This window comes from Palaemon carinicauda, chromosome 11, assembly GCF_036898095.1.
Source record: "Palaemon carinicauda isolate YSFRI2023 chromosome 11, ASM3689809v2, whole genome shotgun sequence".
NCBI lineage: Eukaryota > Metazoa > Arthropoda > Malacostraca > Decapoda > Palaemonidae > Palaemon > Palaemon carinicauda.
Window position 1 is genome coordinate 103,874,511 of NC_090735.1, and position 21,175 is coordinate 103,895,685.

The window sequence follows — 21,175 nt, forward strand, 5'->3', positions numbered from 1 at the left end:
CTAACACTGGTGAGAACTAGCCTACAAATTTATTAAGGATTCCTGAAGCTATTTTAACATGATGAAATGCTTTTACCTGAAGTTGATTTGTATAGTTTTGAAATTTTCAAAAAATTCTTATTTAATGCACACACAGTATCTTTGAAAGTTTACATCTAGAGGGCTGACTTTACATTAAACAGTTAGCATTTACTTTAGATATGAAAAGTGAGGCACATGACTGTTGGGTAACTGAGAACCTCAGAGGTAAATGAGCAAAGGGCAACTGATATCAGACAAAGGACTAGTTTGGAGCATTCAGGCCATAAATGTGGGCCATATTTACATTATATCAATAAATTGCTGTTAACAACAAAAACCTAAAGCTAAGTGATCAGGCAGCTAGGAGACCGCTTCAAATACACTTTTTTTTCACAATTTAAATTATCAATAGTATCATGAATTGGCTTAACACTACTTAATAATATTTACAGTAGTAAGAAAATTGCAAGAGGCTTTTGTTTATAATAAAATGTGAAAAAAATTCATGAAATAAGCTTCTAAAAACCCTGACACTTAAATTTTAAAATTTTACGTGTAATCTGTATTAAACACTGTTATTGGAAGAAATTAATGATATCCAACACGTTACAGCCTTGTGCCTCTTTAAGTGCCAGTAATAACTTAATGCTGGATAATTTATAAGTTCTAAATCACACTGAGAATGTCAATTATCAATAAAAAATTATTTGCATAAAGACCAACATTTTTTATATACCAAACCACCACCTTAATCACGACAAAGAAGCCATTTTGCTATATCTTACCTGATTAATTAATAAATAAGCACACAAGCATGACTGAAATCAGTAAATAAGCTGGTGACGTACGGTAACATTTAAAAGGAATCCATTTGTAAGCCAAAGATAAAATATAACCCCAAAACCAAGCAAAACTGAACGATTAACCCACACCACATTGGAGATAGTGTATTAGTAAGTAAAGGAGGGTGCAAAGGTAAAGGTCCTTCAAAACTTATTAAAAAATCAGTTATACAAGTGATCACAAAAAATTATATTCAAATATATACTGTATATGCTATTTCTATAATATTGTCTACAAAAACAAAACTGTAAAAGGGCATGAAAACTATTATTTTTAAAGTTTTCAAGATTTCACAGAAAATATGTGATGCTCACTTAAAATTTCAATCTTTAAAACTTAGAAAAATGTCTATTTGAAATTTTTTTTTATATTCTCTGAAATTTTCAGTTCGATATAATGTAAATTGTGCCACTCCTACACAACATACATACAGAAACATTTGCACATTAAATAAAGCAATTATTAAACAAGATTCAACATGAAAACAAAACTCAAAATAATTCCTCTTAAACATTCCCATTTTTCAGTCAACATAAGAACACCACTGAACATCTTGAAATCCTTTACTGAATATCAGATAATGATGGCTATGACTGTCAAGTCATTGTATAATTTCAAGCTTCTCATGCATTCCCTAAATAATAATAATAATAATAATAATAATAATAATAATAATGATAAAAAAAAAAAAATTCACAGTTTGCCTAAAACTATAAATCAACAATCAAACCCGTGTAACAAGCTGTGCTCAAAAAATTCTAAAGTTTATCTATCACAAATTAAGTATAAAGTAAATTCAAGTCTCAATTCCACAATCAAAGGTCTAAAATGCAGTCAAAACATTCCAATAATTATGCAAGAAACTTACAAAAAAATTGAAATGCTAGATTCAAATCGCAGAAGATTTTCTTTGTGGACAACTCTGTGCAAAAATACAGTATGCTCTACAGAGGTACAGACAATGAACATCACATAATAATGTGCAAATCATTGGAATAAACTTCAAAATCCAACTGTAGTAACCTGAATGACCTTTATCTCAATAGACACCAATGAGGCATGAACTATGCTCCATGGCTTCCTTTTCTATTACCTCTGGATTGGTAGGGGGCCAGTCTTCTTCTAGCTCTATGGAACTTTCAGAAATATATCGCGACCTCCTCATCTAAGGGTTGAATGATATAAGAGATTATGAAAAAAATAAATGCCCTCTAAATCTATCATCATCATGGCTTATATTTCACTATTACTATGATGATTCAAGATCATGGGTCTAAACAAAGGCAGAAGAGATTTCTTGGAGTTATTTTCTTCCTTCTGTGGTATCTCTCAAAAGATGTCAAGTTAAATTTATATGATTCTCCTATAAACTTACTCTTCTGTAGCTTAATGTTTACAATTTATGGCTTTCACACTTATAAATACAACAGATGATGCTGTAAAATACCATATTACTTTTCATATACTGTAAAGAAATAATCATGAAGCTCTTCATACATTAACCGTAAACCCATCTTCTTACTCCACATGTGAAGAGACTAATGCCTGCTAGGCAGAAACAATTAATATAAAACCATGTGAAAAGAAAACTTTCCATATTAATTAAAAAAGCAATACATAGGTCATTCTCACCATTCCTCACCTGACAAGACTGACCAGCAACAAATTCCTTATAAATACTGAAAACCTTTGTGATACTGTACTTCCTTAGAGATAAGGAATAAAGTGAACAAAATTAATGAAATCGAAACAGTAAAATACCAAGTTTTAATACAATTTGCATTTTTCCTATCTATATACAAACCTGGGTCACTTATATGGGTTACTGTTGATCCTATTCTTTTACGACCGGCCAATCAAAATTTGGTTTGATTGTATCCTGCTTCGTTGCTGGGCAACCATAACGCATACGCATGTAGCAAGAGGACTCTTGCTCACATCTCCTCAAAACTCCCCAGGTCAAAGACTTGCGGGGTGGTTAAGGTGGGAACTTTGGTAAATGACTTGGGTTTGTATGGTTAGGAAAATATACAAATTGTATTAAATTTTGTAGTTTATCCCAACGAAAAAAACTTTTGAGTCATTTATATGGGAAACTTCCTTAGGAGGGAGGAAGTCTACATGAAGTTAATAGGTATACCCTTCCTCTCTGAATGATCCAATTACTATAAGCAATAGCAATAGATCAATGTGAATTGTTAGTGGACAGTATACCCAGCTCGTAAAAAGAGAAGCTCAAACTCTTGATTCTTATCCGTGAAGTTGAGAGGTACTGTATTCCAATCCTCTCTGATACAATTACTATAAGCAATAGCAATAGATCAGAGAGAACCACTAGAGAACAGAGTAGCCGGCTCGTAAAGAGGCAAGACTGCACGTTCGAATCCAAAAAAAGTGAATCTTCACCAGGGGTGAAGTGGTATGAACATAAAGTGTTACATAATAAAAATGGAGTTTTTGTATATCATCAAATACTAAAGAAATTTGAGGCATTCTTACTTGCATTAGGGTGAAAACCAAGGGTAAGCTTCAAGTCCAATCAAGATCACTACCGCCTTAGTGTCCCTTACTATACCTATATCAAATAATGCCGAGAATAGTTGGGCTTGAGGCTAGAACCGGCACGTATCCCATGATAGCTGACAGTTAGTTTATTTGTTGCGCTGCAACCATATTGCCTACTGAGAGGGTGACCAAAAACCTGTATGTGCCATCTTTATGATAATTGTGAAGGTGGGTTTTCTTTTTCATCCAGCAGCTTTGATGACTTGTACTGCAAATTTGTTTCGAGGAATGCTAAGGTTGCGGCAAGCCCACACGTAGCCTATCCTGTGATCAAAGGGAGGGGCCCTAGCAATGCTTCCCCTAAAGATGTCTAGGCTCTCCTGATATTCTCGCTTAATCAGAGAGAGAAAGCAGTAGTGAATACTTTTTTCTGGAGGTTGTGAACGAAAAAGGAGTAATATATCCCAGATATTTGTTCTATCAGAAAACTCGCACTGCTCTACGGGACAGATTAACTACTTGTTCTCGCCATAAGGAACCTCTTTGAGAGACAATATCCTGAAAAAGTTAAACCCGACATTTTCCAACTGGATTTGTTCAGTGAACCAGAAATGGGTGTAAGTGGCAGGTCCACTGATGCCATGTGATTGAGGGGGAAGATCACGGGCGACATTTCCCGAGGATAGTGAGTTTTCATATTAGGTCTTGACCAACAGGGCCACCATGATCAGGATGATGAACTTAACGTCTGATATGAGGGTGCCAAAAAGAGGGGGGATACATACAGTAGTATCAGAGGGCAGAGGGTTCAAAGTATTGTTCATCAATGGACTTCTTGAGAGGCAAGATCATAGAAATTCCAACTGAAAAAATACAGTATTTTCTAAATTGTTTTCCCCCCCCAAAAAAAGACCGTGTAAGTAGGCTCTTTTTCCTTAGCGGGTAGTAGAGAAAAGCCGAAGTAAAAAAGTCTGGGATCTTCCTAACATAGCAGGGGAGGTGTTACTCCTAAGAGACAGGTCTCCCCTTTAAAAACTTTGGTAACGAGGGCGTGGATAGTTCTTCCGGGGAGGAGAGTTTTAGCTATTTCAAAATCCAGAATTAGATCTAAACTTCCACGACTGATACAAGATCTGTATTCCAGGAGAAGCTCCAAACTCTAGAATAACCCTTAGTATAAGGATTCCATTTGACCAGAACAGTTCTCATTCTGTTGACTAACACTTCCCAAGGAAGACATCAGTTAGATTTCTATTGTAACAAGTCGAAAAAACTTACTGCAACTTAGTCTGAAAGTTATTGCTAGTAGCACTCTTTATTTAGTCCAGCGGTCTTCTCAGGTTTTATCAGGAGTAGTTCCAGAACAGAGAACAGTTTCTTATACCTAAGAATTTGTGGTGTTCTGACTCCCTTGGATCTCCTGGCCTTATACTCCGTAATCAAGAGAGGACATTGACCATTACTGTAATATTGGTGAAAACGGTGGCTAACAAAATTAAATGATTCAGGAGAGGAAATCATTTAAGGCCATGGTTTTTGTTAGGAAGTATGGAGAACATAATTTTCATAGTCATACCTGGCTCCTAGATAGTCATGACCACTCTTTACTCGGTGTTGACTTAACTCTCCTACGGGGGATATCTAGTCCAGGCCTACTCATAAAGGCATATCTTTCTGCTCTAAAAGTCATTGTCAAGAAGTGACTCCTTATCTTTCCCCAAAAGGCTTCATAAACTTTCTAGACTTGGAGAGGAAATACCGAAGTTCTGTTTAATTGATGGACGAGAAAGACAGGTCAAACAATCATCTTCAAAGTTGAGCTTTATTCTTAAGACATCATGACTCCCAAGAAAGCCAAGGTTCCTCTGACAGAGGAGGGGTTCTGCATAGTCACTGTATTCTGACAAACACCACACGCAATTGAGGATAATATCATATCTAGTGGAGACATCCCTTCTGAGAATGGGTAATTACTTTCCCGGAGGAATTGGGTTTATCATCCAAAATCTGGTTTTGAGGAAGATCACTTTCTGAAAACAATTAAGGGGCTGGGACTGTTTATGGTCAGTCTTCTGACAGTCGCCAGTTGGAGATGACTCCATTGCAGATTTGTGGGAATAACTGGGCCCATATTTCTACAACCTAATTTTCTTGTGACAATCTTGATTCTTGACATCGTTATAAGTTATAAACAGTAGTCTTCGTCTCTAAAGGTAGTATTTTAAAAGATCTTCCTTGAGGTAGACTTGGCATGGGCTCGAGATTTGATACCTCACAAGAGCTTTGGGGTAGCAAATGGCACAAAAATCTAATCAATATCTGTCATGCCAGCTAAAACTAAAAGGGAAGGGAGAGATCCAAAAAGATATTCCACCTACTGTAATGCCGAGGGAACAGGAAACTTGAACCAGGTTCCTCCCCTGCCTGCAGCCAATATAAGGATATTAGGATGCTCCTGATACAGAAAGGGTCTATCACCGGGGCTAAGAGCATTAGATTGTCCACCTAAACATAGTTAGTGGAGGCGTATTTAGACTAACCGTGGTGGGGAAGGAGGGAAATAGGGAGACCTATATTCTGACAAGGCTATTTCAATTATTCAGAGATTGGTCCTCAACCAATTTACTACTTCCTCCTGCACTTTATCGGCCACTCTTACTTGTGGTAACTCAGGGTACGCACCAATTAATTGTAGGAGCCATTGAACCTGTGGTCTTCACCTTTAGGGTGGAGAGAAATCTTTCCCTTAGTCTGAGGAGTTTGATCTACGGTATATCTTTGTACTTTGTACGAGTCTCTCGATGCCGAGAGGCAGGCATTTCAGTTCTCTCTCTCCTCCGAGGTAGTTTGCTTCAGTCTTGTGATCTTTACTATCGCTGACTCTACTTCTGTCTGAAAGAACAAATGGGGGGAATTCACCAAATCAGTTTCTCAAACTTAACGGAGCTCCAGAAGGCAGTTGTATTGAGCATCTGGCCAAGATTACATAATTTTTTTAAGACAGTTCATCCATATAGGAATGGTCTGATGCAATAAAAATTTAAGTGGTTTTGACCATGCTCGTTATAATTCATTAAATTGACGTAGGGTGTTATGGTCCCTAAGAACTTCTGTACAGTAGTTGCATAGCGGGATATTGATCTAGACCAATGGTCGAGCCATGAGCAGGTTTGTATTGCAAATGTAGCTGCCATATTCCTTTTCAGTCATTTCCGACCATGAAAAAAAAAGGGGGGGGGATGCAGATACGTCCCCTGTTTGGGGGGACGAACTACGCTAGTTAAGTTCTATGCAACCAGTTTGGGTGGATGAACTATGCTAGTCAAGTTCTATGCAACCAGTTTGGGTGGATGAACTATGCTAGTCAAGTTCTCTGCAACCAGTAATGGACTCTGAAAGGCCCAGGGGGTGCAAAAACAATTTGTTTGTTCAGACAGGGCCAGAGGTGGTACCGCTGGGGACTTGTTGGCTTTAAGAGAATTCTTGGAGGCTGAAACCTGCATGTTTAATACATCTCTCTCTTTAGTTTGTCTCGCGAGCTCTAGTCCATATTTGAGTTTAGGATTCCGTGCTTGCGTCTAAATTCTGTCTCCCAGTTTTTCTTCAGACAGGTTTCTCCAAGGGGAGAGTGTCATATTCTCTAACTGATGGATGAGGGTCTTAATCCTCATAACTTGGTGTCCCTTGAACTGACAAGAGGTTCCAAGAAGGCTTACCTCTATTGGGTTGGCAACTTGGCAGCAGCACTCACAGCGGGTGTCCCCGTAAGGCTAACTATAATAAAGTTGCCAAAGATTTAAGAATCACCTATTTCATTTTGAACGTCTTTCCTTTCTTGACCATAAAGACATTGAGGCAAGATAGGGAAGCAGAGAAAGGCCTGGAGAAACTTTTTCCAGGCTCAACATGAGACCCAAGTATGGGCTTCTTTTTCCAGCTTTGGTCATTACATGAGAAAGCTTTCTCTACTGGGAGGCCTCTGCATCGTCTTCGACGTGGGCCTCATCTACAGTACACTCCTTAGTAAGGTTGACTTTTAAGTCAGACTAGAGTTTTGTTATTGAAGTAGGGTAGGAGGTTTCTTGCCCTTTTTTACCTCTCAATGTCCGTGAAGGGGAATCCCCTGAGCAGATTATTCTATGCTTATCATTCATGTGCATGGGGCCACTGGTTGAGCCTCCACCTGGACTTCTTAGGGATGTCGTCTCAACCTTGTTGGATAGTGGAGAGAGGTTCTCAAAGATTAAATTGTTAGCATATGATGTCATTGCGGTGGGGCATGATAACCTGGGATGAGTTGTAAACTTGTCCTACGCAATTTCTTCATGCGCAAAAAAGTTTGCGCTCGTGGTGATGTCATTACACACGGCGATGCAGTGTGTACAGCTTCGTCTGGCTAAACGATAACCCTGAGTCACGAAAGTTGTTTCTGTTATTATCCTACTTGACTTCCCTACTCTGGTAGGTGAGGAAGGAAAGGGTAAATTAAAAGGAATAAATAGCTTTGGGAAACTTTGGGGTGTGGTTGCAGCTGATGCAGTCCAACCACCCTTAACACTGGAAAATATTAAACGAATGAAGTTAAAGAAAAATACAAATTAATTTTTTCATTTTTTCATCACATGTTATCTGTTATATTCTTGGTCCTCCAACTTGTCTAACGATTTTTTTTTTTTTTTTTTTTTGCAGCACGCCCTACTCCCTGCAGGGTTTGAAGAGGCAACTAGAATTTGGGAATTGAAAAAATATTTGGAAGGGTACTGCATCATCCTGCACCTGTTTATGTTGCTAGTCAGCGTGGTGAAGACTTACAAGCAGGTTTGCTTGGGGATTCTAGTTTTGCCGCAGAAATTGGGAGTAGTATCTTTGATGTGAAAGAAAACTTATACTGAATCTTATATTTTGGGGGAGGGGTGTGTGTGTGTGTTTGTGTGTGGCTTTCCAATCAAGAGAGGAATCAGAAGATTATTAGAATTTTTCTAGCCTCTTAACCATTTTCACGGGTGTGGAATAACCATGACATACTGTGTATCAATGAGGATTGTAAAAAATATTTTTAGCCTTTCTGACAAAGGAAGAATGTAAAGTCAGGTTCAATGTGGGAAGTAACGACGAAGAATCTCGTTATACGAGATTGTGTCATAGACATTAATAGTTCACAGGAGCTATTGAAATGGCATATCTGGTCATGGGCCCAGGAAGTGAATTCAGATGTTAGGAGGAGAGTGACTGTGTTCGAGTTTAGTCTGAATGGTTCCAGAATTATCAAAACCTCTTCCAAGAATGAGAAGATTTAGGCACTACTGTAGTTGGTCAGAAAATTTTCGATGACAACGTAACCTTATCATAGTGTAGGTTTATAATTGGAGACTTTCTAGACATTATCATAAGCCCACAGAGACCCGCACAGCATCGTATGAGGCCATACTGTTCAGAATTTAAGAATTTTTAAGTAACCTTGCAGCCTAATGGTAGACTGGATATTGATAAGGACAGTATTGATTTAGGGAAAATTATTGTAGTACAGTATTTTCACAGTTTTATATGTTCATGCTAGATGGTTGATTTGATATTGGTTAGGGAACCCATAAGTGTGTCTAGCATGTGAATCGCTTTTCTTCTTACTCAAGAATTGTTTATCTTGTTTTTGTGAGGCTCGAGTGTAAAGGAGTACTACTTTTTTCCTTTATTTGCTTACTGGAATTTGACAAAACAATGTAATGAAATCCTAACAGTTTTTTTCTTTACAAATAAATACTTTTTGCCTTTTTTTATGAAGACAGCATTTCATTCCAGTTCCTTTCACCATAGTGTCCCTTTCTCAGCCACTGTTTTTATTATTGTTTTTACATTGCTTTTTCCTTTCACCTAATGTTCTAATTTTACTTATATCCAGCAAGATTAAGGCAGAGGGTAGATAAAAAGGAACCAAGGTTCTAGCTGGGTCCCCTTGCCTTGTATAAATCAAGGGGTGGTGCCCAAAGCACCATTCTCTTGACCTATTACCTAGATTTTTGGGTATTCCACCGTTGTATATTTTTTGTGTAGTGAACGTTGGGGTGTGGTCGGCATTCGGACACTAGGCAGTTCGGGTGCTACCTCTGGCCACAGTCCACAAACCACTACAACACAAGCTTGCAAAGATTTCTTAAGCCTTGGTAGAGGATACCTAATCTTAGTGCCCCAATACTGTAGTTATATGGCAAACCTAGTTCATGAGAACATTTTTGGGATTGCAAACTTTCCTCTTCCAACACGGTTGCTGCACAACTCAGGGAAAATGTTCAAAATCTAGTAGCCTAACGGGAAGATCTTTCTGAACAAGCCTCTTCTTTTGCCATAATCATGGTTGATGTGCTGGGACTTGGCTCAAGATAAGAACCTTTAACAAGTGCCAGCTCAAGGTCTTGCTGTGCGTAATCGACACTTCTAGATAGTGTGTGTGTCACCTATTGTAGTTACAGCTTCTGGGAAATCACATGAAAAACTAAGGGATGTTTTCACTGCATAGGAGATTCATCTCAAACTTCCGTCGGGAGGCGATGCAGTAAAGTAAAAATCTCAAGTTTCCTGCGGAAAAAAAAATCTCTTACATTGGGAGGAAGTCCACTCCCTACAATACTTACAAGGTGATTCCCTTCGACATCTCTCGTCTAGGTAAGAGGGACAAAAAGGATGTGTGTCCATGTCTGCCCTGCTCATAAGGATGCCACAATAGTTGCTAGCCCATCTTAGACAAGAACATAAATACTGTACCGGGATTTACTAGACATGAGCACTTACTCTTAACTCACAGATAATAAATAGGAACTTAATTGACGGTGAATGAAGAAAAACAAGTCAAGAGCACTAAACACTAAAAGGGTATACGAGGTGAATGCAAACGGCTCGATCATGGAGAGGAAGTGAGAGCACAACCTCTTCACTTCGCGAACAGCACTGTTGTGGGAAGTTGTGAGCAAGAGACCTCTTGCTCCATGTGCATGTGCTATGGTTGCCCCGTAACGAAGCAGGGTGCAATCAAATCAAATTTCTGATTGGCCGGATGTAGAAAACCTGATTAGCAGTAACTCAAATAAATGACTCGGAAGTTTGTATCTACATAGGAATAAACTATTCTTATACATTTGTTTTACAATTTCGTGTTTTTAAATATAATTGTATACAACTATAGGTAAGAGTTTTACTTTATATAAAACCATAGCAATACTTACAATTTAGAAATGTCCCATGCAACTAAAACATATGGGTAAATACAGTAGTGCTAAAGATACATGCAACATCATATTCGCTGGCAATATCTTTTAGTACATGCATAAGTAATCTGTTGCGGTTAAGTAGTAAAGTACATTAAGCAGTTGACTTTTTTTTTTTTTTTTTTACTATACTCAGCTTAGAAAGTTAGCAAAAACATTTTGAAGAATGTTCTGACTTCGGTAAACTAATGTATTGGAATAGCAAACAAACCACTCCTATCTGATAAGTCAAAAAACAAAATACTTGGAACTCCATAAAAATTGATTTCATATACAGTATATGGAAATCCTGCTTCAATGTGGAACGAAAACCTCTTATACTATCCGGGCCAGAACAACAGGTAAAAAAACTGAAAAAGAACTAATTCAGCGATAATTTGTATTTTTCCCTAATACAAACCTGTAGTTATTTATATGGATTATCTTTCGGCAAAGCTGGAAGGTAGCCATTAGACTAAAAGTGCGAGGTGGCAACTCTGCCTAAACACTTGAGTGGGTAGGCAAGGGGTGGCTGGGGGGTACCCAGCCGCCTATATATACTGTACTCTTACAGCTGTGAGCTGCATCACTTTTTGATTGCAGGCAGGACTAACTAGACGACAAGTGATGGCTGGCCAATTTATATAAATAACTATAGGTTTGTATTAGGGAAAAATAAAAATGATCTCTGAATTTGTCATTTGTTCCCATATTAACAAACCTTTCGTTATTTATGTGGATGACTCACTTTTAGGAGGGTGGAAGTCCTAATTCTGCCATGGAAACTGACCCAGGTGTACCTAGTATACTACTGTATATGACTGTGGTCTAGGAAAAACCTTGACACCTCGCTAAAAATACAAAGCGAGTATGATAGCGGACTGAGCAATCCAGTTGTCATGAGAGATATCATATGAATGTCTTATGGCAGTACAGTAGTACATTCTGAGTTTATAAATAAAAAATAAACAAAGACGTTTCGCATTGCCTACCTTACAGGAAGCAATGGGGTGGACAGTATAATAAATTCATGACTATACTAGGCTACACAAGGGCCTGCAGAGATTGAAACCACCTTGCGGAGGCAGCTCATGGTGCTGTACCCCAACGGAGGGGAAGATGAAGAAAGGAAAATACCAGGCATATTCTCTTTCATCCCTGTCTTAACCCCGGTAACCAATGCCCTCAACCATCTGCTACTTGTCCAACAAGGAGCACGAGGTATTCTAAACTTGTTGAGCAGCCACCACAAGACTGATAGTAAACGTATCAAGCCTCCTGTAGGTCAAGTCTTTAAGATAGTAGGCTGTGAACGTAGTCTGAAGTTTCCACACACCCACTTGTAATAACTGTAACACGGAAAAGTTGTGGGCTCTAGGTCTTCGTGCCAGAGGAGGGTCAGGATTTAGAGCTCTTTCAATAACTTTGCATATAAAAAATGAAATGGTATTCTTTGTGATCCTCCTCTTAACCCTTCCAGAATTAACAAAAAGCAATGTTAGTCGGGGCAGTGTTGCTGCAGTGCATTTAAGATACAGTATCTCAAAACTCTTCACTGGACACAGTAAAAATTGATCTGGGTCATTGTTACAGAACGTAGACTCAAAATATGAAAGGGCCCGAATCTAGGGTCCAGTACCCCAGGATTTTGAGTCTGCAATAAACACAGTAACGAAGCGATGTCATAAGAGGGCCCATGTAATTTATGGACACTCTTTGCCGAGGCTTAAGCGAGCAGGAACGCCGTCTTCAAAGTGAGATTTCGGTCAGTTGCATGGTATAATGGTTCGTCAGAAGGTCCTTCTAGGGATCTCAAAATGTGGACCATGTTCCAAGGTGGTGGCCTGATCTCTGACTTGAGGGCAAGTGATCTCATAACTCCGTACGAGTTAAGAAAGCTCCAACAAAGAGGAAATATCTACTCCTTTTAGCTTAAAGGCGAGGCTCAAGGCTGAGCGATAGCCTTTCACCGCCAAGACTGAAAGGAGCTTTTCCTCTCGAAGGTATACAGGGAACTCCGCTATTATGGGGATAGCGACATCGAGAGGAGAGATATTCCTACCACGACACCAACCACAAAAGACTGCCTATTTTGCCTGGTACAATGAGGCTGAGGACTTAGGCAAGTATCTGGACATTTGCTCAGCATCCTGTTTTCAAAAGCCTCTCCGAGAGAGTAGACGCTGGATAGTCTCCAGGCGTGAAGTATAAGCGACTGCATGGTTTTGTGGAAGATGATTGCGTGTGGTTGTTTGAGTAGATCTGGTCATGGAGGAAGTTCTCTCAATAGATCTACTAGTAATTGCAGGTGGTCTGTAACCACTCTGCGTGATGCCATAGCGGAGCTACAAGGGTCATTAGATTTTTGGATGATCTGGTCTTGTTGAGCAATCTTCTCATCAGACAGAACAGGGGAAAGGCGTACATGTCTATATTGTCCCACCATTGTTGAAATGCATCTTGCCATAGAGCCTGAGGGTCTGGGAATGAAGAACAGTACAGTGGAAGCTTGCTATTCTGAGATGTTGCGAACAGGTCTACTGTCAGGGAACCCAATTTACTAGAGCACCCGTGGCAGCAAAGGGCATTGGGGGAACTTAGCTGGACGCCTGTCTGTAGGATGTTTCATTGCAAGATCATTTCACCCCAAGTTCGTTTGGGAGATGGAAGAGTTGAGGAGCAACGTGCAGATGGACTGCGCGTGCGCTTACCTCTTCCTCTTGATGAGGAATGTCTAGATATGATTGTGAATGCAAGGTTCGCGATTGTGAACGTTCAGTTCGTGATCAAGAGCATCTAGCTCTTGAGCGTGAACATCTCGAGTGCCTAGCTTGCAAATGTAAGCATTGGCCTTGTGATCGTGAACGTCATCCTCGTAACCGGCGCCCTCGTGAGCGTTGGCCTCATGAACAGGAGCTTTGCCCTCGCGATCGTGAGCGTAGTCGTCGTGATCTAGATCCACGCAATCTAGAACGAGAGCATCCAGACCTGGATCTTGACCGAGTTGATGCTATAATCCCAGGGGTTCCAACATGGAAAATAGTCCAGTGAGGAAAGGAAACAAGGACAAATAAAATTTTTAAGAGGAGTAACAACATTAAAATAATTATCACCTATATATTTTATAAAAACTTTAACAAAACAAGAGGAAGAGAAACAAGATAGAAAAGCATGCCCGAGTGTACCCTCAAGCAAGAGAACTCTAACCCAAGACAGTGAAAGACCATGGTACAGAGGCTATGGCACTACCCAAGAGTAGAGAACAATGGTTTGATTTTGGAGTGTCCTTCTCCTAGAAGAGCTGCTGACCATAGTTAGAGAGTCTATTCTACCTTTAACAAGAGGAAAGTAGCCACTGAACAATTACAGTGCAGTAACCCCTTGAGTGAAGAAGAATTGTTTGGTAATCCTAAGTGTTGTCAGGTGTATGAGAACAGAGGAGAATAAGTAAAGAGTAGGCTAGACTACTCGGTGTGTGTAGGCAAGGGGAAAATGAACCGTAATCAGAGAGAAGGAGCCAATGCAGGATTGTCTGGCCAGTCAAAAGACCCCATAACTCTCTAGCGGTAGTATCTCAACAGGTGGCTGGTGACCAGGCCAACCTACTTCCAGCTGATGTATTCCTGTGGGGAGAAACAGAAGGCTGCGGGTTAAGAGACGACGATATCCCAGGATGGCAATCAGGACCATCGTCAGCAGGAGGCTATTGCAGGGGTGATAGAGGAGCGAATGTGAGCGATCGCCTCGTCCACCCATGGAAGGTCCAGGTGAGTGCAAACAGGTACCTTTCGCAGACCTCCGAAAGACAGGATGTCAAGGGCTCTGGAGTAGAATCCTTCCTGGCACCAAGCTGAAGGAGTTAAAGTAGCGCTTCGTTCGTAGGGGGTGCAGAAACCCCTAGGGACAGCCACGCCTGCAACACATCTACAAAGGAGAAAGGCTCCCCGCCGGGTGGAGGTAAAGTTGTTTCTACTGGGGGGAGGCAACTCCCCTCACCACCACAAGGTTGCCAAGGAGTTATCCGGTTTGCACTCCTGCTCGATCGCCCCCCGGAGGAAAGTGAGCAAGAAGGAGTTTTAGAAAAAGGTTTGGTGGTGCGAGAAGAACGCGCTTTCCTCGCCCCTAAGGGAGAAAGTTCGCGCTTTGCCTTCTTCCTGCATCGTCAAAACTTCTACCAGTGGGAGGCTTTTCACAGGGCGAACCCTGCTTGCATCGATGCCCTCGACAAGATGGACACAGAGTGCGGTTCAATATCCACCAAAGACAAGAAGGTACCAGACGAACCACCCTCCCCCCAGGACATGATCTCATGAGGGGGATTGGAAGAAGAAAAAGCACACCTGTAAAGAGAAAGCAAAAATTAAAAAGTCCAATGACAGCCTTTGGAAGAGAGAGGAGACATCCGCTCTCTACAAGCCAAAAGAAATGTGACGTAGCTCACTGCTGTGAGAGTATATGTAGGTGGCTGGATAACCCTCAGCCAACCCCTGCCTACCCACTCAAGTGGTTAGGCAGAGTTGCCACCTCGCACTTTTAGTCTAATAGCTACCTTCCAGCTTCGCCGAAAGATAATAGATATAAATGACAAAAGGTTTGTTAGTATGGGATCAAAAGTGTATTCTAATTATGAAAGAAGCCACATTCTATCAAGGCATCCTATTATTTTAAGCACCAAAGATTACACACCCTATCTCAATCTCTTCCTTGCAACTAGAGTACATAATTTTGTTGTCTCCATGAAGTGGGAATACTGTTTCCAAAGACTCATTTACAGTAACCCCCCGGCTTTTCACGAATCAACATTCTAAATATTCAAGAAAATTTTATACTTTTGCAAAATAATTTTTTCATTTCAGTATATAAATAACAGATCGTAAAGTATTCTCCTTTTTAATCTCATGCTTATTTATTTACAATTAATTTTATATCAATAAGTAGATTTTCAAGTTTAAAAACTATGAACATTACTTTATTGTATGTACTGTATGAACACACAATTCTACTACGCATATCTAACATAACTGCAGCTATATATTTTTCTTTCTTTTTAGTAAATAAATAATATCCTAACATTTTTTTTCCCTTTTAATCTCATGATTCTCTATTTACAATTAATTTTAAAGCAATATGTAGTAAATTTTTAAGTTAAAAAACACAAGGAACAAAATTGTACAGTACTGTATTGTATGTACGAACGCACAATGCTCCTACGCATATCAAACACAATAGCGATATATTTTTCTTTCATTTCAGGAAATAACAGCCGACATATTTTTTCCTTTTAATCTCATGATTATCTATTTATAATGAATTATATATCCATAAGTATATTTTTAAGTTAAAAAACACAATGAACAAATCTCTATTGTATGTACAAATGCACAATGCTACTACGCATATCAAATATATTAGCGATATATATATATTTTTTTTCGGTAGATAAGTAACAGAACGTAAAATTTTTCCTTTTAGTCTAACAATCATCTATTTACAATTAATTTTATATTAATAAGTACATACAGTGATACCTCTGGATACGAAAGTTTCTGCTTACGAAAAATTCAGGATGCGAAAAGTGATTCGAAGATTTTTATGCCCCAGGATACGGATAAAATTTCAGGATACGAAAACCTTACGAGATCCCAACTCTTCGCCGAGAGTAATTTTAAAAAGCGCGCGCCGCCTGACTTTGAACTTGGGTAGACTCACTTACAGCCTCCCGCTCACCCATTGGTTATCTCCCTACTCAGACGCTAGCTGACGCCATAAGATCCTGCTTTCCTATTGGTCGGCAACTATCCCAGCTTGCCTACGCACGGGCGTTCATCTCTCTCTCTCTTTTCGTTCCGACCGCGGTATCGTTAACAGACATTGTGTGCTTTCGCTTGTTTGACTTAGTGTTAATATACAGTACATTCGTACGCCACGTGTTATCGTTAATAAACATTCGTTACTGTGCACTGTACTGTATTAGTGTTTACTATACATACTGTATATAACGTTACGTAGTGTATTATATTACATATTACTGTAGCCATGGGTCCCAAGAATGTTGCCGAAGGAAAGAAGAAGAAGACGATGCTCTTGATGGAGACGAAACTTGAAATCGTTAAAAAGTACGAGTCTGGCATGCGTTTAAGTGCGATCGCCAAGGAGTATGGCCGGAATCCATCTACGATAGGCACCATCCTGAAGCAGAAGGCGGCCATAAAAGCAGCGACACCTTCTAAGGGCGTCACTATTTTCTCCAACAAGAGAACGCACGTGCATGACGAGATGGAGAGGCTGCTTCTTGTGTGGATCAAGGACAAAGAGATCTTAGGAGACACCATCACTGAGACTACAATTTGCCAGAAGGCCTCCGCCATTTTCGGTGATCTCGTGCGTGCTCAGGCCGAAGAAGGAGCAGGAGAAGGAACATCCCAGCAGGAACCCCCAGAGTTCAAGGCTTTTCGTGGGTGGTTCAAGAAGTTCAAGAAAAGGACTGGCATCCATTCAGTGGTATGGCATGGGGAGGCAGCCAGCTCGGACACGAAGGCCGCCGAAGCCTTTGTTAAAACGTTCGACGAGTTGACTCTGCAGGAAGGCTACAGTTCGCAGCAAGTTTTCAATTGCGACGAAACTGGGCTTTTCTGGAAGAAAATGCCTCGTCGGACGTTCATCACGGCGGAGGAGAAGAGGCTACCCGGACATAAGCCTATGAAGGACAGGCTTACCCTTGCTTTTTGTGCAAACGCCAGTGGGGACTGCAAGATAAAGCCCCTGCTGGTGTACCATTCAGAAAATCCCCGAGCCTTCAAAGCCCACAAAGTCATTAAGGAGAACCTTCCCGTGATGTGGAAGGCGAATGCAAAAGCCTGGGTAACGAGGCAACTGTTCATTGATTGGGTGAATGTCTGCTTCGGTCCGACTGTCCGAAAATATTTGGAAGAAAAGCGCCTCCCTATGAAATGTCTGCTGGTGTTGGACAATGCTCCAGCTCACCCTCCTGGCCTCGAGGAATATCTTCTGGCCGAGTATTCCTTCATATAGGTCCTGTATCTACCTCCTAACACCACCCCTCTCCTCCAGCCCATGGACCAGCAAGTTATTTCTAATTTTAAAAAATTGTACACGAAGCATCTCTTCAAGAGATGTTTCCAAGTCACAGAGAGTACAAACCTCACTCTGCGTGAATTTTGGAAAGATCACTTCAACATCGTGATATGCCTCAAACTCATCGATCTCGCTTGGCAGGAAGTTTCGAGGCGTACCCTAAACTCATCTTGGAGGAAGCTGTGGCCTGATGCTGTCTCTGCACGAGACTTCGAGGGGTTCGGGAAGCCTGGAGGCGAAGCCGAGATCGTTGACGATCCTGAACCAATTCAGCAGTCTGAGGTGGCTGACATCGTACATCTTGGTACGTCCATGGGGCTGGAAGTTAGCGCGGAAGATATAGATGAACTTATCGAGGAGCACCACGAGGAGTTGACGACGGACTACTTGAAGGAGTTGGAGACGATGCAAGTGAGTGATGTTCAAGAGCAGTTCTCTAGCGGTGATGAGGAGGATGTTGCACCTTTGAAAACAGCAGACATCAAGGAAATTCTTGCATGTTTCCATAAAATGGCAGACTACGTCGAAAAGGAACATCCAGAAAAAGTTTATACCAACCGTGCGCTTCAACACTGCAATGACGTTTGCCCAACGCATTTTAGAAATGTGTTGAAAAGTAGGCAGAAACAAGCTTCAATGGATAGTTTCTTATTAAAGAGGCCAGCGGTATTAGTAGGCCAAGACGAAGGTGAAAGTGAAGAAAAGAAACAGAAAAGAGGAAGGGATGAAGAATTAGAAGGTGAAAGTAAAGAAAAGAAACAGAAAAAAGAAAGTGATGAAGAAGTAGAAGGTGAAAGTAAAGAAAAGAAACAGAAAAAAGAAAGTGATGAAGAAGTAGAAGAGATTTAGAAAATAAGAAAAACTTAAAGTTATAAAAAAGCAAAAAAAAAAAAAAAATTCAATTTTAAGTTTTATGTTACCGTTAAGTGTTAAAGTAATTTTTTCTTTCATTTTATAGTTTTCCATATGTAATGTTAAGTGTTAATTATTTCTGCCATTTTTTTATTTCGTAAAGTTTAAGTGTTAATGTGTTAAGTGTGTAAATTACTGTACGTAGTCTGTCACTTGTTACGTTTTCTGCCTTATGCCATCCTCCTCTGCCGCGACTTCGCTATCGGACATCGTCTCAGTCAAAAGGTAAGTTTCAACTTTTTTGTTACACTAATTAACTGTAACCTTTTTTTCAGAGTGTACAGGTATCAATCCTTAATTTAGGTGTACATACAGGTAACAATACACCTTCACTGATCTAAATGCTTTACGTACATACAGTACCGTAACTTTTATACAGTAGTAAAGAAAACGGACCGTTTTCTTTGGGCTTGGGGGGATAACTTGGCTATAACTACATTATTGAATAATCTCATAGTGGTTTCTAGAATGGATTAGGCTGTTTTTAATGGTTGTGTTAATTATTGAATGATAGAAATGGCTGCATTGCATGTTTATTACTACAGTTTAGCGTGTTTATGAAAGAAAAGGTGACTTTTTATAAGGCTAGGAACGGATTAGGCTATTTACATGTAAAACGCGACTCAGGATACGAAACCGCATCCTGAACGGATTAATTTCGTATCCTGAGGCATCACTGTATTTAAGTTAAAAATCACAATGAACAGTACTGTGTGGTATGTACGAATGCACAATGCTACTACATATGCATATCAAATGCATTAGTGATTGATTTCTTTTTTCATTTCGGTAAATAAATATCAGATCGTAACATTTTTCCTTTTAGTCTAATGATTATTTATTTACAAATAATTCTATACCAATTAGTACTCATTCAAGTTAAAATATCAATTAACAGTACTTTCTGGTATGTACAAACGTACAATGCTCTACATATGCATATCATACATAGTAGCTCTCTTTCTCTCTCTCAATCCCACTGCATTCAACTTAGGTCTTTTTGCTTTTACATAACTAATTTAATTACAGTGAACCCTCGCTACTTCGCGGTTCGACATTCGCGGATTCACCACTTCGCGGGGTTTTCCCATAACCCATATATATATACATATCGCGGATTTTCCGGAAAATTCGAAAATACCGCGAAATCTGAAGATAACCAAATACGATATTTTGTTACCTGTAATTCCATTAATACTGTAATTAGTAATATCTGCTCTTACTGATTGTTCATTGCATTACATATGATATATAATTCAGCACAGAAAGAAATAAAACACGAAAAGAGAATGTGATCATACGATAATTCAGTACGTAGTAAAATTAAATCGAACATGAAACGCAAATCAGATGCAGTCATACCATATTAGAATGGTGTGTACTGTAATGGATGTGCTTCTTTTCCATGAATCTTTTGTATGTATACGTACGTAGTACAGTACTGCATCCAATAATATTCTTTGTTGCAAAAATCACATTTCGAATAAGTACTGTAAGCGTACGAGAGAGAGAGAGAGAGAGAGAGAGAGAGAGAGAGAGAGAGAGAGAGAGAGAGAGAGAGAGAGAGAGAGAGAGAGAGCGTAAAATAGCGTACGTACGTAAATTTTTATTATTATTGTTATTATTATTATTATTATTGTTGTTGTTGTTAATAAAATTATTATTGTTATTATTATTAATCATTATTATTATTATTATTACTGTACAGTATTATTATCATTATTTATTATTATTACGGTACTGTATTGTACTTAATCTACGTACGTTCAGTATGCGCGGGGGCATCTTCTATGCGTAACCAACGCGCCATAGTACTAAGACGGGTTGTGATTGGTTCAAGCGCTGATAGATGACGAATCAAAACTCAAGTTTTGTGTATCTAGCCTGTGATTGGTGTTTTGCCCGCATCTTCTACCCGCAGCATCAAAGTTCTCGCGGGGCTGCATCGTTCACTTTCTCTTTCCGCGTATTGCTGAGTAGACGTTCTTAACTTTGTGAAGTTTAATCTGTGCTGTGTGCGACTGTTTTAAGTTGAACTTTTTGTTGAACTTTCTGTTACAATGGCTCCCAAGCGTTCTGCTTCTAGTAAGGCTGGTAGTGAGCCTAAACGCCACCGAAGAATGATGACGATAGCTGAGAAGGTTACGCTTCTCGACATGTTAAAAGATGGTAGAAGTTACGCGGCCGCCGGCCGCCATTTTGGCATCAACGAATCCACCGTTCGCTACATCAAGAAGGACGAGGCGAACATTAGAAAGACTGCTGCAATCACCTTTAGCAGATCAGCGAAGCGAGTCGTTACAACGCGTAATAAAACGATCGTACGCATGGAAGGTGCTTTAGCTGTGTGGATTGCCGACTGCCGGAAGAAGAACATAGCGTTGGATACGAACACCATCCAAACAAAGGCTTTGAGCTTGTATGAGAATTTTGCTGCAAAGGAACCTAAAGAGGACGACGGCAACCATGCTGAAGATGATGATGATGCAGATGATCCTCAACCAGGGACATCCACTGATTCCCAGCCTCAGAAACGTTTTTCCGCAAGCAAAGGATGGTTCGCG

General features: G+C 39.9%; 1 protein-coding gene across 8 annotated transcripts in view; it reads right to left on the minus strand.

The window, feature by feature from the left end:
- Positions 1-21,175, minus strand: part of LOC137650111 (protein transport protein Sec16A-like) — a 248,621-nt gene that overhangs the window by 17,932 nt on the left and 209,514 nt on the right. For 6 of the 8 annotated variants that reach the window (XM_068383237.1, XM_068383234.1, XM_068383233.1 and 3 more), the window contains one exon: positions 1,958-2,029. The exons of the other annotated variants lie outside the window; for them this stretch is intronic. In XM_068383237.1, coding sequence (XP_068239338.1) covers positions 1,958-2,029 — 72 coding nt within the window. The remainder of the gene's footprint in view (positions 1-1,957; positions 2,030-21,175) is intronic. 8 annotated transcript variants of the gene reach the window in all.